The sequence below is a fragment of the Haliotis cracherodii genome, unplaced genomic scaffold (genome assembly GCF_022045235.1).
Source record: "Haliotis cracherodii isolate W230 unplaced genomic scaffold, xgHalCrac1.p SCAF_16, whole genome shotgun sequence".
NCBI classification, from domain to species: domain Eukaryota; kingdom Metazoa; phylum Mollusca; class Gastropoda; order Lepetellida; family Haliotidae; genus Haliotis; species Haliotis cracherodii.
The window spans coordinates 32,257,270-32,271,804 of NW_027266271.1; the positions used below are offsets into that span (position 1 = coordinate 32,257,270).

Genomic DNA, 14,535 nt, shown 5'->3' on the forward strand with positions numbered 1-14,535 from the left:
AGAGCTACAACTATCATTAGTTACGATCACCTTAGCGCTAAGATAGCTTTGTGCAACTGGGCCCTGGACTTTGAGAGATTATATATTATACCTACATGTGTCAAGACCGCTCAAGGACATAGAAGTCGCTCTGTACTTATGAACATTTTACCAGTGCTAAAGGTTGAGTTTCCCTTCCACAAACAGATTTGGTGCCAATTGGTTTCATTGCTCACCTACATCATACACTTGACTGACATAAGTAATGATTTCATAACACTAAACTGGATGTTGCCTCTTTGATGTGCTCATATGCCTATCTCACACCTGAAGCAAGGACTGCACTGATGTCCATACACGCCCTGTATAATAGTGATAGAGGCCCTGTATTGTGTAGTGCTCCATACACGCCCTGTATAATAGTGATAGAGGCCCTGTATTGTGTAGTGCTCCATTCACGCCCTGTATAATAGTGATAGAGGCCCTGTATAATAGTGATAGAGGCCCTGTATTGTGTAGTGGTTCATACACGCCCTGTAGAGATAGAGGCCCTGTATTGTGTAGTGCTCCATACACGCCCTGTAGTGATAGAGGCCCTGTATTGTGTAGTGCTCCTTACACGCCCTGTATAATAGATAGAGGCCCTGTATTGTGTAGTGCTCCATACACGCCCTGTAGTGATAGAGGCCCTTTATTGTGTAGTGGTTCATACATGCCCTGGAGTGATAGAGGCCCTGTATTGTGTAGTTCTCCATACACACCCTGTAGTGATAGAGGCCCTGTATTGTGTAGTGCTCCATACACGCCCTGTATAATAGTGATAGAGGCCCTGTATTGTGTAGTGCTCCATACACGCCCTGTAGTGATAGAGGCCCTGTATAATAGTGATAGAGGCCCTGTATTGTGTAGTGGTTCATACACGCCCTGTAGAGAATAGAGGCCCTGTATTGTGTAGTGCTCCATACACGCCCTGTAGAGATAGAGGCCCTGTATTGCGTAGTGGTTCATACACGCCCTGTATAATAGATAGAGGCCCTGTATTGTGTAGTGCTCCATACACGCCCTGTAGAGATAGAGGCCCTTTATTGTGTAGTGCTCCATACACACCCTGTAGAGATAGAGGCCCTGTATTGTGTAGTGCTCCATACACGCCCTGTAGTGATAGAGGCCCTGTATTGTGTAGTGGTTCATACATGCCCTGTAGTGATAGAGGCCCTTTATTGTGTAGTGCTCCATACACACCCTGTAGAGATAGAGGCCCTGTATTGTGTAGTGCTCCATACACGCCCTGTAGTGATAGAGGCCCTGTATTGTGTAGTGGTTCATACATGCCCTGTAATGATAGAGGCAGTTTATTCTGGGTCCACACCAGCAGGGTAAATGTGTTTACGTGAAGATTCGGGGTAGACAAGGTCTTCAACAACCAATGCTTGCCATAAAAGGTGACTATGCTTGTCATAAGAGGCGACTATCGGGATCGGGTGGTCAGGCTGGCTGGCCTGGTTGATGCATGTCATCGATCCCAATTGAGTGAATCGATGCTCATGATATCATTCACTGGATTGTCTGGTCCAGACTCGATTATTATAGCTGGAATATTGCTGAGTGCTGCGTTAAACAACAAACAAAGCAAACCTGATGCCTGCATGGAGGGACTCGTGACAGCAGTCAGGTCAAGTTGGATGGAGATGGATGTAGTGCCACATCTGTCCCAGGTCATGTGGTCGTACATGACTCAACAATGTCGGCTGCTGCAGCTGGTGCTGCCTCATGCATCTTGGAGTACACAGAGTTCATTCCTCAGTCAGGGCAACTCACCACCACTTTCAAGCATTGTGGCTGGATGTGTCATGTCTTCAAGTTTCACAATTTACTGTGATTGTCACATTCATTACTTAAGCTTACTAAGGATGCCTACTCTTGATGTCCCTGTCTTGATAAGGCTGCAACACACATGCCTACTCCTGATGTCCCTGTCTTGATAAGGCTGCAACACACATGCCTACTCTTGATGTCCCTGTCTTGATAAGGCTGCAACACACATGCCTACTCCTGATGTCCCTGTCTTGATAAGGCTGCAACACACATGCCTACTCCTGATGTCCCTGTCTTGATAAGGCTGCAACACACATGCCTACTCTTGATGTCCCTGTCTTGATAAGGCTGCAACACACATGCCTACTCCTGATGTGTGGCATATGATGGCAGGCTGAACCAAACAAGCCAGTGGTTGATATCAAGAGCATCCATCCATGCATGTTCACGGAATTTGATGAGTCATCAGTTTATGTTTATCATTGCTGACCATCATGTCTGAAGAACTGAGGTCTTTATTTTTGTTTCGATCATAAAGCAGCTATGTAGCCCCAGAAATAAGGTTATCTTATTTATAATAAATATATGTCTACAAAATAAATAAAATCCAAATGGAGCCCAGAACATACCTTAATTTCAGGGACCCTAGAGCTGAGGCAATCTAGACTTGCTTTTTCGTTTTACTGTCTAGGGTCTGGGAGACAGACTACTTACTGTGACTTAAGCAAATTTATCATCCAAAACTGGCTCCCACAGGAGATGTAGCATGGATGAGATCAAGCGATATCTACACTGTAGATATCGCTGCAATGAAATTGCATCACAATGCTTTGCAGACCATTGTGACATTACTGGTTACCATGACGTCACTATCAAATGAAATCACTAATGGCTCTGCTACTGAAGTTGTTAGCAGCACTTTTTACACTGAAAACACTGCTAATTACTGTCTGCAAACTGAAAAAGTTTGAAGAATGATGTTGGATGATAAAAAAATCTCACCCTCGTGTCTTTTGATATCAATTATATCAACACTCGTTGATAAAAGTGCCAAAATCTTTTCCGCTTTTATCAACTCGTGTTGATATGTTTGATATCAAAAGACACTTGGGTGAAATTCTCTATATAATCACTAGCTTGGTCCATCTGTAGACATACATTCAATGTCTTTAGAACTCTGTAATATGTGATGGCTTGTTTTCGAGCAATTGGTCGTAAATGGATAAGATCGGCTTTCAAAATAGCTGAATGACCAGTAGTAATAGCTAATGTGATGGCAGCATAGTGACGAGGCTCCGGTGGCTGAGACACAGGACTGACTGATGGCCATCGCCACACCATTATGTGGATTCTGTATGCAGTTAATCAAGACACATTGCAAATAAAAGGCATGTTTTCTGTGTTGCTGTAAAACAGCAAGCTGTGTTTAATGTCTGTCATCTGTAGTGTCTGCCATCTGTAGTGTCTGCCATGTGTAGTGTCTGTCATCTGTAGTGTCTGTAATCTATAGTGTCTGTCATCTGTAGTGTCTGTCATCTGTAGTGTCTGCCATGTGTAGTGTCTGTCATCTGTAGTGTCTGTCATCTGTAGTGTCTGTCATCTGTAGTGTCTGCCATGTGTAGTGTCTGTCATCTGTAGTGTCTGTCATCTGTAGTGTCTGCCATGTGTAGTGTCTGTCATCTGTAGTGTCTGTCATCTGTAGTGTCTGTCATCTGTAGTGTCTGTCATCTGTAGTGTCTGCCATGTGTAGTGCCTGCCATCTGTAGTGTCTGTCATCTGTAGTGTCTGCCATCTGTAGTGTCTGCCATCTGTAGTGTCTGTCATCTGTAGTGCCTGCCATCTGTAGTGTCTGTCATCTGTAGAGCCTGCCATCTGTAGTGCCTGCCATCTGTAGTGTCTGTCATCTGTAGTGTCTGTCATCTGTAGTGTCTGCCATGTGTAGTGTCTGTCATCTGTAGTGTCTGTCATCTGTAGTGTCTGCCATGTGTAGTGTCTGCCATCTGTAGTGTTTGTCATCTGTAGTGTCTGTCATCTGTAGTGTCTGTCATCTGTAGTGTCTGCCATGTGTAGTGTCTGTCATCTGTAGTGCCTGTCATCTGTAGTGTCTGCCATCTGTAGTGTCTGCCATCTGTAGTGTTTGTCATCTGTAGTGTCTGTCATCTGTAGTGCCTGCCATCTGTAGTGTCTGCCATCTATAGTGTCTGTCATCTGTAGTGTCTGTCATCTGTAGTGTCTGCCATCTGTAGTGTCTGCCATCTGTAGTGTCTGTCATCTGTAGTGTCTGCCATATGTAGTGTCTGTCATCTGTAGTGCCTGCCATCTGTAGCGTCTGTCTTAATCCTCCAGTGTGCACACTGGTTTCAGACTGGCTTCACTTTAATGAAGTTAGGATTCAGCTGTGATACTGTTGTGATATTTGCAAACCACTGTGTAAAACCCATACCTTCAGTCACTGCATTGTTGGCGGCCAAGGTCAGACTTACTACATTGTAAACTGCAGTCTGTATGTTCTGCTCATGAAGTGTGCAGCTGCCACTAAACCCAGTGTTGAAGTTTATGTTGAACAGATGTAGGCAGTGTATTGATTCCCCACTGTGTCTGATCATTAAAATAGCAATATGGATGGAGTCACACAACTGTTAGCGATGTCCGATTCATCTGACACAAACACCAACACTTGTACGGTCATGTCTCAATGCAGACTTGTGCCTGCGAACCGGTTGTTTGTCAACCTCTATGGGAGGTTGTGTGTTCCGGTGTTGCGATAGTTGTGGCAGAGGTCTTTCATGTATGTTGTCACAGATCAGATTGGCTGACAAGTGTGTCACATCTGTCACATAATGTCTTTCCCATTATGACCCATTTTCCTTGTCAGCGTCATCACCTGGACTGTGGTGAACAGTACTATATCCCTGTATCATGGAATTGATCCTGGAAGCTTGTGTTCAGTGGCCACAGGACAATTTGCCGTGAGTTGATTGGCTCCAGGCTGGCCCAGGTCTTGGAGGAAGACAATGTCACTCTGCCCTGCTTTTTTCTCTGCTTGTCTGTGTTGTTAGGCTTTATTGATCTCAAGTCGGAGCACAAGTTGGGAATGAGACGTGTGAAAGAATGGCTTCAATAGGGCCAGCTTGCTGGGACATTTGTGGCCAGCGAGGGAACGCTGAGTGAGCGAGATCTGGCTGAGTACTCCGTGGCTGCTGCAGACAGCTGACTGGCCACAGGTCGCTCAAATTAGGCACAATTTTTTCTCACCATGGCAACTAATAATTGATCAAGTTGAGCAAGCAGTGGATGTTGCTGAAGAGTTACAGGTTGTGTTGGAACAGTGATGTGGACGGCAGCACCGACGCCTGGTGCATCTGGTATCTGGCTGTGTACTGTGCTGTGTATGATGGAGGACATGGTGGCTTGGCTCTGGCAGTGTTGAGTTCCCTCCCCATGAAGTCACCCTGCTGCTGCGTCTTCTCCTCAGTCAGTAGCCTCATCCCCTTCCTCCAGCCCCTGTGCTGCATCTCACACCCTGCCATAAACACAGTGTGACCCTCTTGCCTTGACAACATTGTGCTGTGCTCGCAATAGGACAGCACACAGAAGCCATGTTTTGGACATACACCTGCAGGTATATAACATGTATAATGTGCCTCATCCTCCGTTGATATACACCTGCAGGTGTATAACATGTATAATGTGCCTCACTCTCCGTGGATATACACCTGCAGGTATATAACATGTATAATGTGCCTCATCCTCCGTTGATATACACCTGCAGGTGTATAACATGTATAATGTGCCTCACTCTCTGTGGATATACACCTGCAGGTATATAAAATAGTATAATGTGCCTCACCCTCCATGGATATACACCTGCATGTATATAACATGTATAGTGTGCCTCACTCACCGTTGATATACACCTGCAGGTGTATAACATGTATAATGTGCCTCACTCTCCATGGATATACACCTGCAGGTATATAACATGTATAATGTGCCTCACCCTCCGTTGATATACACCTGCAGGTGTATAACATGTATAATGTGCCTCACTCTCTGTGGATATACACCTGCAGGTATATAAAATAGTATAATGTGCCTCACCCTCCATGGATATACACCTGCATGTATATAACATGTATAATGTGCCTCACTCACCGTGGATATACACCTGCAGGTATATAACATGTATAATGTGCCTCACTCTCCATGGATATACACCTGCAGGTATATAACATGTATAATGTGCCTCACCCACAGTGGATATACACCTGCAGGTATATAACATGTATAATGTGCCTCAACCACAGTGGATATACACCTGCAGGTATATAACATGTATAATGTGCCTCACTCTCCATTAATATACACCTGCAGGTATATAACATGTATAATGTGCCTCACTCACCGTGGATATACACCTGCAGGTATATAACATGTATAATGTGCCTTTTCACCGTGGATATACACCTGCAGGTATATAACATGTATAATGTGCCTCACTCTCCATGGATGTACACCTGCAGGTATATAACATGTATAATGTGTCTCACCCACAGTGGATATACACCTGCAGGTATATAACATGTATAATGTGCCTCACTCACCGTGGATATACACCTACAGGTATATAACATGTATAATGTGCCTCACTCTCCATGGATATACACCTGCATGTATATAACATGTATAATGTGCCTCACTCACCGTGGATATACACCTGCAGGTATATAACATGTATAATGTGCCTCACTCTCCATGGATGTACACCTGCAGGTCTATAACATGTATAATGTGTCTCACCCACAGTGGATATACACCTGCAGGTATATAACATGTGTAATGTGCCTCACTCACCGTGGATATACACCTACAGGTATATAACATGTATAATGTGCCTCACTCTCCATGGATATACACCTGCAGGTATATAACATGTATAATGTGCCTCACTCACCATGGATATACACCTGCAGGTATATAACATGTATAATGTGCCTCACTCTCCGTGTTTAGGCAAACTCATTGTTCAAACCTTCTGTCATTGTTGACATTCTTATAAGGTGTATATGTCTGTATTGTCGATTGTAGACATATTAACGTTGACTGTATAAATGGCTACATGGACCCTCATGTCTGTATACACATGTTTATATGTGCTCCCCCTGAACCCACACACTTACGGCCACACCCATCCCTACCCAACCCAACCCAACCCATGTATGATCAGTCAATATATATATTCACCGCCAAAAGAAACTTGAATATCATACATTGTTGCTTAATACATGAAGATTACTCATATTCAAGAGATATTCGATTGGTTTGATGCACATACAAACTTACTGGTATGTTGTGTGAACCGATGCTCATCAACGCATCACATGTGATGTCATAGATCACGTGCAGCATATCGTGATAAGAATAATTTCACTCCATGGTAACACTTGACTGATTGTTAGTTTTGTCATTAAGTGGTACATAATGGAAACATTTCTTCTTAACGTACATACTTCTCTAAATGTTTCTATGGTTCACACTTCTTTTGGTTGGTTCCCTGGGCACGCCAGAAACCTATGATTGTGGGTTCGAATCCTAGTTCGCCCTGATTGTGTTTCTAATTTTGTCAGCACCATACCCGTCCTCGTGGGTTTCACCGAAGTGGTAAACTTCTAAGACCTGCATCACTTGGGACTTTCTTCCCACGTTAAGCTGACACGCCGTGATATAACTGGAATACTATTTAAAGCGGCGTTAAACCCAACTCACTCACTCACTCACTCTTTTGGCAGTGAGTTATACTGCTTGCTGCCCGATTACTGTATGATCAGGGTGTGAGAGCAAGAGTATGTACTAGGCTTGTGTGGAGTTGACCGGACAGTATGGCAGAGTCAGTGGGAGGAACATGTCACAATGCACAGTATTGTAGGATCAAGTATCTTCTTGGATTTATCAATGTCAGTTAATTGTTTATTATGATACACCTTGTACTTAGGATTAAATGTAGATGAGAAGTGATACTACATTCCTTCAGAGAGGAGAAAACTCATTATAGGCATTATAGTGTGTACCAACTCCAGCTAGTAATATGTGAGTGACATCTGGCTTGTTGGTGTCGATAAGATAATACCAATGTTGACATATAATCTCCATCTTCATCAGTATGTTCTCCAAATTACTAATATACATTATTTGCCACAGGTGACATTGGTGGGAACATATTGTTGCTATGACAACAAGGATTTACCACTGGTTTTGGAATATCAAGATTTGGACGTGGATATCTTCATATTGATGTCTAGAAGAATTCTGCAGACTGTGTTACTGACAGGACAGGCACCCGGGGCAGCTGTGGCCCGCTGTCAGTCGTAGATGCACCGACTGCTCTCTCCAGCTCAATAGGAACACAACCAGGAGTATTATGTGCATGCTGAAAACAGGGCAGTGGATTGGAATGGATATGTTTTGTGTAAAGAACCAAACTTTATCTTGTTTATGTAGGAGGTAGATTTGTGAGAGAGGAGACGTAATGCAGTGATCACCACGGAGAAGTGTCAGCGTGTGCCCACCTGCGTGGAGATGTTGGCATAGTTATTGAACGTAATCATTTATAAATAACTTGTATGTAAACACACATGGATTAGTACATCTCAGAGGTCTGACTGGCGTCTGGGTTTGAGGCTACGTCCCCCAGCATGCCAGGGGTTTTCCCCACACCATCAAAGTCGTGGAAACAAATTCAAGTTGGCGTGATGTTGGGCAAACGGAGAAAGAAGACGCGGCATAAGATGTCCATAGCCAAGTTGTGTTCGTGCATGGTGGGTGAGTCCGATGACTTCCCAGAGAGTGCTCGCCCTTACGATGTCACCAAGTCCTCAGGGGTGAGACCAGTCTTCTCCCAGTTTTACAGTTGAGAAAATAACCAATTATAGTTTGTTGATCGCCTAATTCTACTTGACTTTTCTGTCTCTGCTATTTACTTAAATTTGTCCCACATTCATTGAAGGTTTTTACTTCACTTAACACAGTCATACAATATCTCGTGTTAGTTCATGGATGTAAATATAGTCTCATCACAAATTCAGACACAAGAGCTTCTGTGCATGGTTTGTGATCAGTTTGGTATCATACTGTTTCTCCTTACAATTATGGTTATTGTTCAACCCACCTCCGGTACAAACATAAGCAGTTTTATCTCAGATGGTCCGAGTTTCCTAGAGTATGCTCTATACTGTGTCCTTGTTGCAGCTGGCCACAGACTATGTCCCCGGTATTCCAATAAGGACTGATTGATTGTGTGTTCTTGTACTTGGACTGACAGATTATACATGTATGTTCGATTGACGGACCACTGACCAATCCTGGCTCCTGTGTTAAGTGACATCTATAGCTGTAATATTGCTGTTTGTGCTAACTCCTTCACACACTGATGTGAGCATGAAGGTGGTGAGGCAGACTCATCCGTCCTGAAGTCCTGATCTGAAAACCAGATGTGAGGAATTATTGAGTGACAGACTTGGTTGTTATGTCAGGATGAGAGTCTAGGTTACTTCAATCTTGTTGATAGGATGGAGGAAACATTCGATGATACCATGCCCAAATAGCATTACACTGCTCAGTTATACTCCAGACAGATGTCCTGGTCTCAGTTATACCCCAGACAGATGTCCTGGTCTCAGTTATACCCCAGACAGATGTCCTGATCTCAGTTATACCCCACACCAGGGGTCCGGAAAATTTAAAATCCCAATCGGACATTTGCATTTAGGCCATGCCCCCTGCAAATAGCGTATTTTAGTACGACTTTTTACACACACATAACAAGTTGTTACGTATTCATAATATGATGAATTATGAATTGTTTCAATTTAAATTGTTTAATTCACCGGACAATTAGTAACAAATAATATCATTTTAGATATATATGGAAAACATACGTTTGTTTCTGTTATAATAACGATCTGTTAACGTAGTGAACGGTCTAAAAAATATTCATGATTCTGCTCAAGTGTACACGTTGTAACATTTGGATTGAGACTATTATCCCATATTTGGTTATCACGTGACCTCACGGGAAAAGTTTTTTTTAAAACTAAACATTATTTATAAACAAGACAGATAATATAATCATAAATACTAAAATATCGTTGATAGCAATAGTTATTTGTATACTTTTTTCATCTGTTCTTAATTATTGACCATAAAAAAATTTGGTATCGATCGTCACAGAAAGCAAAATGGCGGTCAATCAAGATTCAATATACGACTAGCTACTGAAAACAATAAAATCTGCAAATCCTCATTGTATGTCAACCAAGTGAAAGTCGTTAGCCACGACTTACAAAATGATCATTCAGACTTTGAGGGTTTGGCAGATCCGCTCGACTGATTTGCATCGGTCGACTGGCTGTCGTCACGCTTTCGCTTCTTGTCTGAGGTTACGTATCGTAGCATTGTGAGGATAATGAGGTACATCGATGATGCAAGGTATCTATGTACAGTTGAAAACACATTTTACTCAAATTAACAAGATGTTCTCAGGAATTAATCCTCGATTAATCAGTGTCAACTCAGTTTATTGCCTATTACAGTGATTGACCGATTGGACTATCATGTAGGTACAATGTATTTACAGCAATCAAAACAAACAAAGCTTGTCAGTGTAGATAATCTTCATTGTGTTACAACTGCAGACAACAACTGTTGATTACGTCCGGTCAAAATTTAAGAATGTCCGGACAATACTTTTTAAAATGTCCGGACAGAAAAATTTAAATGTCCGGTAAGCAATATTTTAAACCGGACATTTGAGATTCCCAATCAGACATGTCCGGCGCATATGACAGTTTCCAGACCCCTGCCCCAGACAGATGTCCTGGTCTCAGTTATACCCCAGACAGATGTCCTGGTCTCAGTTATACCCCAGACAGATGTCCTGGTCTCAGTTATACCCCAGAGAGATGTCATGGTCTCAGTTATACCCCAGACAGATGTCCTGGTCTCAGTTATACCCTACACAGAGATCATGGTCTCAGTTATACCCCAGACAGATGTCCTCTGAAACAAACCTATTTTGGAGCGTTGCCCAATGCTATCAGTGCAGCTGTGTGTGACAAATAGTTTCATTGGTTGATATGTTGGACTTGTTTTGACGTGTACCTTGTGATTCTTGGCCACTGTACACAGACAGATTCCGCTATTCCTGTTAATGCTACAAAAATGACAACATTGCATACATTGAAGAATGTGTGAAACGTCACTTTTGATTTTGACATTGTGAATAATTAAAATAACTTTTGGAAGAAAAATTTTGCTGGTTGAACTAGGTAACGAGGAGTGTATGTATACAGGCAGTAGGATGTTTATGTGGGGTGACATTGATGGAGAAGCAAGTAAAGAAGGGGATGTATAATCACACACGTGATGAATGGGTATACTGATGTATGGTGCAAAAGGTGTCACTTAACTAAGATCAGCTTTGGACGGACAGTCAAAGTTATTCCGCTTAGTCCAAGTTTCCAATAGTGGCTGTGCAGATATTCCGCTGCCATAATTACCGCTGTCAAATCCGATACTGTTCCTTTTCGTTCGCATAGTATATGTATTCGGGACACAGCGATAAACAAGTAAGCGACAAGTGAAGTAATTTCTTTTGGTAAGTCTGACTCGAAGCCTTGACTATAAAGCCTAAAATCCATGGCATTGAGCAACCAGTATTCATATGCTTGTTTGTTTGTTAGAATTTATTATATGTAATGGGACACGTGTTTTCTTGTATCAGTTATCGCAAATAAATATGCAGTAGTCAGGTATGGTCTCCAAGCATGCTGAAGACGTCTGGCATCTCTCGCATCCATCCACTTGTTATATCAGTAACTATTAGGCAAATATTATTTCTAGTTCTGAGACTGTGAATGACATTATGGGGAGGTCATTTATCTAGCTCTATGACTCATAAGCTTTCCATTTGACTCCCATCAAAATCCATCTATAATGCATACAGAATACATTTTTGCTGAAAATGAATAATCTGTATCAAAGGGGAATTATGATTTAAGTTCAATGCACATTAACTTAACATTAATTAGAATTACATTCTCTGGTCTGTTGATTAAGACACTTCCCTGTTTCTCTTCTCTGCTACTGCTCTGTCATGTTTCGCACTCTGTGGTGACACTAAGTGTTGTTGTTGTTCAGCGAAGTGCGAAATTTAACGGATATGCCCGAATGTGTTCAGTTGCTGATGCTTTCGGTTCCAGTAGTGGCTGTGTTGTGATTCTAATGCACCCCCGCTGTTTCAACGATAGTACTGCATTTAAATTGCATTTGAAACTATTTCTTCACACCTGGTAGCTATACACGCAATATTGATTACATAATTCCTATAATGCTTCTCACACTGGTCTCATACTGGGGTCACACTGTCCTCATTCTGGCTTCACACTGACATCACACTGGCCCAACATTGACCTCACACTGGCCTCGTACTGGGGTCACACTGGCCTCACACTGACCTCACACTGGCCCAACTTTGACCTCACACTGGCCTCATACTGGGCTCACTGGACACACACTGGACTCACACTGGCCACGCGCTGACCTCACACTGGCCTCGCACTGGCCACAAACTGGACTCGCTGCTAATAACTGGCCACACACTGACCTCGCACTGGCCACACACTAGCCTCAGACTGACTAAGCACTGACCAAACACTGGCTTTGCACTGGCCACACACTAGCCTCACTCTGGCCACACACTAGCCTCACTCTGGCTCAGCACTGACCACACACTGGACTTGCACTGGCCACACACTGGCATCATACTGGCCACAAACTGGCCTCGCACTGGCCTCACACTGACTACAGAATGGCCTCGCAGTGGCCTCACATTGACTACACACTGGCCTCACACTGACCACACACTGACTACACACTGGCCTCACACTGACCACACACTGACTACACACTGGCCTCGCACTGACTACACACTGGCCTTACACTGACCACACACTGACTACACACTGGCCTCACACTGACCACACACTGACTACACACTGGCCTCGCACTGACTACACACTGGCCTCACACTGACCACACACTGACTACACACTGGCCTCACACTGACCACACACTGACTACACACTGGCCTCACACTGACCACACACTGACTACACACTGGCCTCACACTGACCACACACTGACTACACACTGGCCTCGCACTGACTACACACTGGCCTTACACTGACCACACACTGACTACACACTGGCCTCACACTGGCCACACACTGGCATCATACTGGCCTCACACTGACTACACAATGGCCTCACACTGACCACACACTGGCCTTACATTGACCACACACTGAACTCACCCTGACTACACACTAGCCTCACACTGACAAAGCACTGACCAAATACTGGCTTTGCACTGGCCACTCACCGACCACACACTGGACTTGCACCGGCTACACACTGGCATCATACTGGCCACAAACTGGCCTCGCACTGGCCTCACACTGACTACACAATGGCCTCGCAGTGGCCTCGCACTGGCCTCACACTGGCCACACACTGAACTCACACTGACTACACACTGGCCACACACTGGCATCATACTGGCCTCGCACTGGCCTCACACTGACTACACAATGGCCTCACACTGACCACACACTGGCCAAACACTGACCACACACTGACCACACACTGGCCAAACACTGACCACACACTGAACTCACACTGACTACACACTGGCCTCGCACTGGCCACACACTAGCATCATACTGGCATCAAACTGGCCTCGCACTGGCCTCACACTGACTACACAATGGCCTCGCACTGACCACACACTGGCCAAACACTGACCACACAATGGCCTCGCACTGACCACACACTGGCCTGGCACTGGCCTGGCACTGGCCTCGCACTTGCCACACACTGGACTCAAGTTGATGCTCATGATATCAATCATTGGATTGTCTGGTCCAGACTTGATTATTTACAGACCGCCGTCATATAGCTAGAATATTATTATGTTTCTGTTCGGATGAACAAAACTTTCCAAATGGCGTGCTGGTTTTCTTGGGCGAATTAGTCTTGTTGCAAATCTTGGTGACATATTTACTGGGTGCTTGGAAAGAGATTATGGTATCACTATAGATGAGCATGTATCCTTAATGAGTCTAAATTGAAGTAATTGCTGAATGTTATTCTACTATAGGTGATGACAGATTTACTTAAATAAAAAGTTCTAGGCAATCCTTAAGACTATGTAGACATATCTTTTGTCTTATTGGATATTATGTCTGGGAGATGGGATCTCGATACCTTAGGCTAGTATTTATCTGAAAGCTTTAAATCTATTAAACTATGTAGACATAACTTCTGTCTTATTGAATAGTATGTCTAGGAGATGTGTTCTCGTTACCTTAGACTAACATCTATCTAAAAAGCTATGACTGAAACTACTGATATTTTGTATATGCATTTTACCTGATGATATGTATTACTTGCTTAACTATAATTATATGAAATGTTGTATAAATGTTATATCATGATAATATTGCTGAGTGTGGCGTTAAGCAACAAACAAACAAACAAACTGGCTTCGCACTGAGCACACACTGGACACATACTGGACTCCCTCTGGCCTTGCACTGGCCACACACTGGATTAGCACTGGCCTTGCACTGGCCACACACTGGACTCACAACGGCCCAACATTGACCTCCCACTGACTACACACTG

General features: G+C 43.6%; 1 protein-coding gene across 1 annotated transcript in view; it reads left to right on the forward strand.

Annotated features, from left to right (window-relative positions):
- The first annotated feature begins 4,656 nt into the window (after nucleotides 1-4,656).
- The window catches only part of LOC139464083 (kalirin-like), a 90,323-nt gene continuing 80,444 nt past the window's right edge, over nucleotides 4,657-14,535 (forward strand). The window contains exons 1-2 of the mRNA XM_071245637.1: nucleotides 4,657-5,416; nucleotides 7,993-8,672. Of these exons, the coding sequence (XP_071101738.1) occupies nucleotides 8,487-8,672 (186 nt within the window). The 5' untranslated portion in view covers nucleotides 4,657-5,416; nucleotides 7,993-8,486. The remainder of the gene's footprint in view (nucleotides 5,417-7,992; nucleotides 8,673-14,535) is intronic.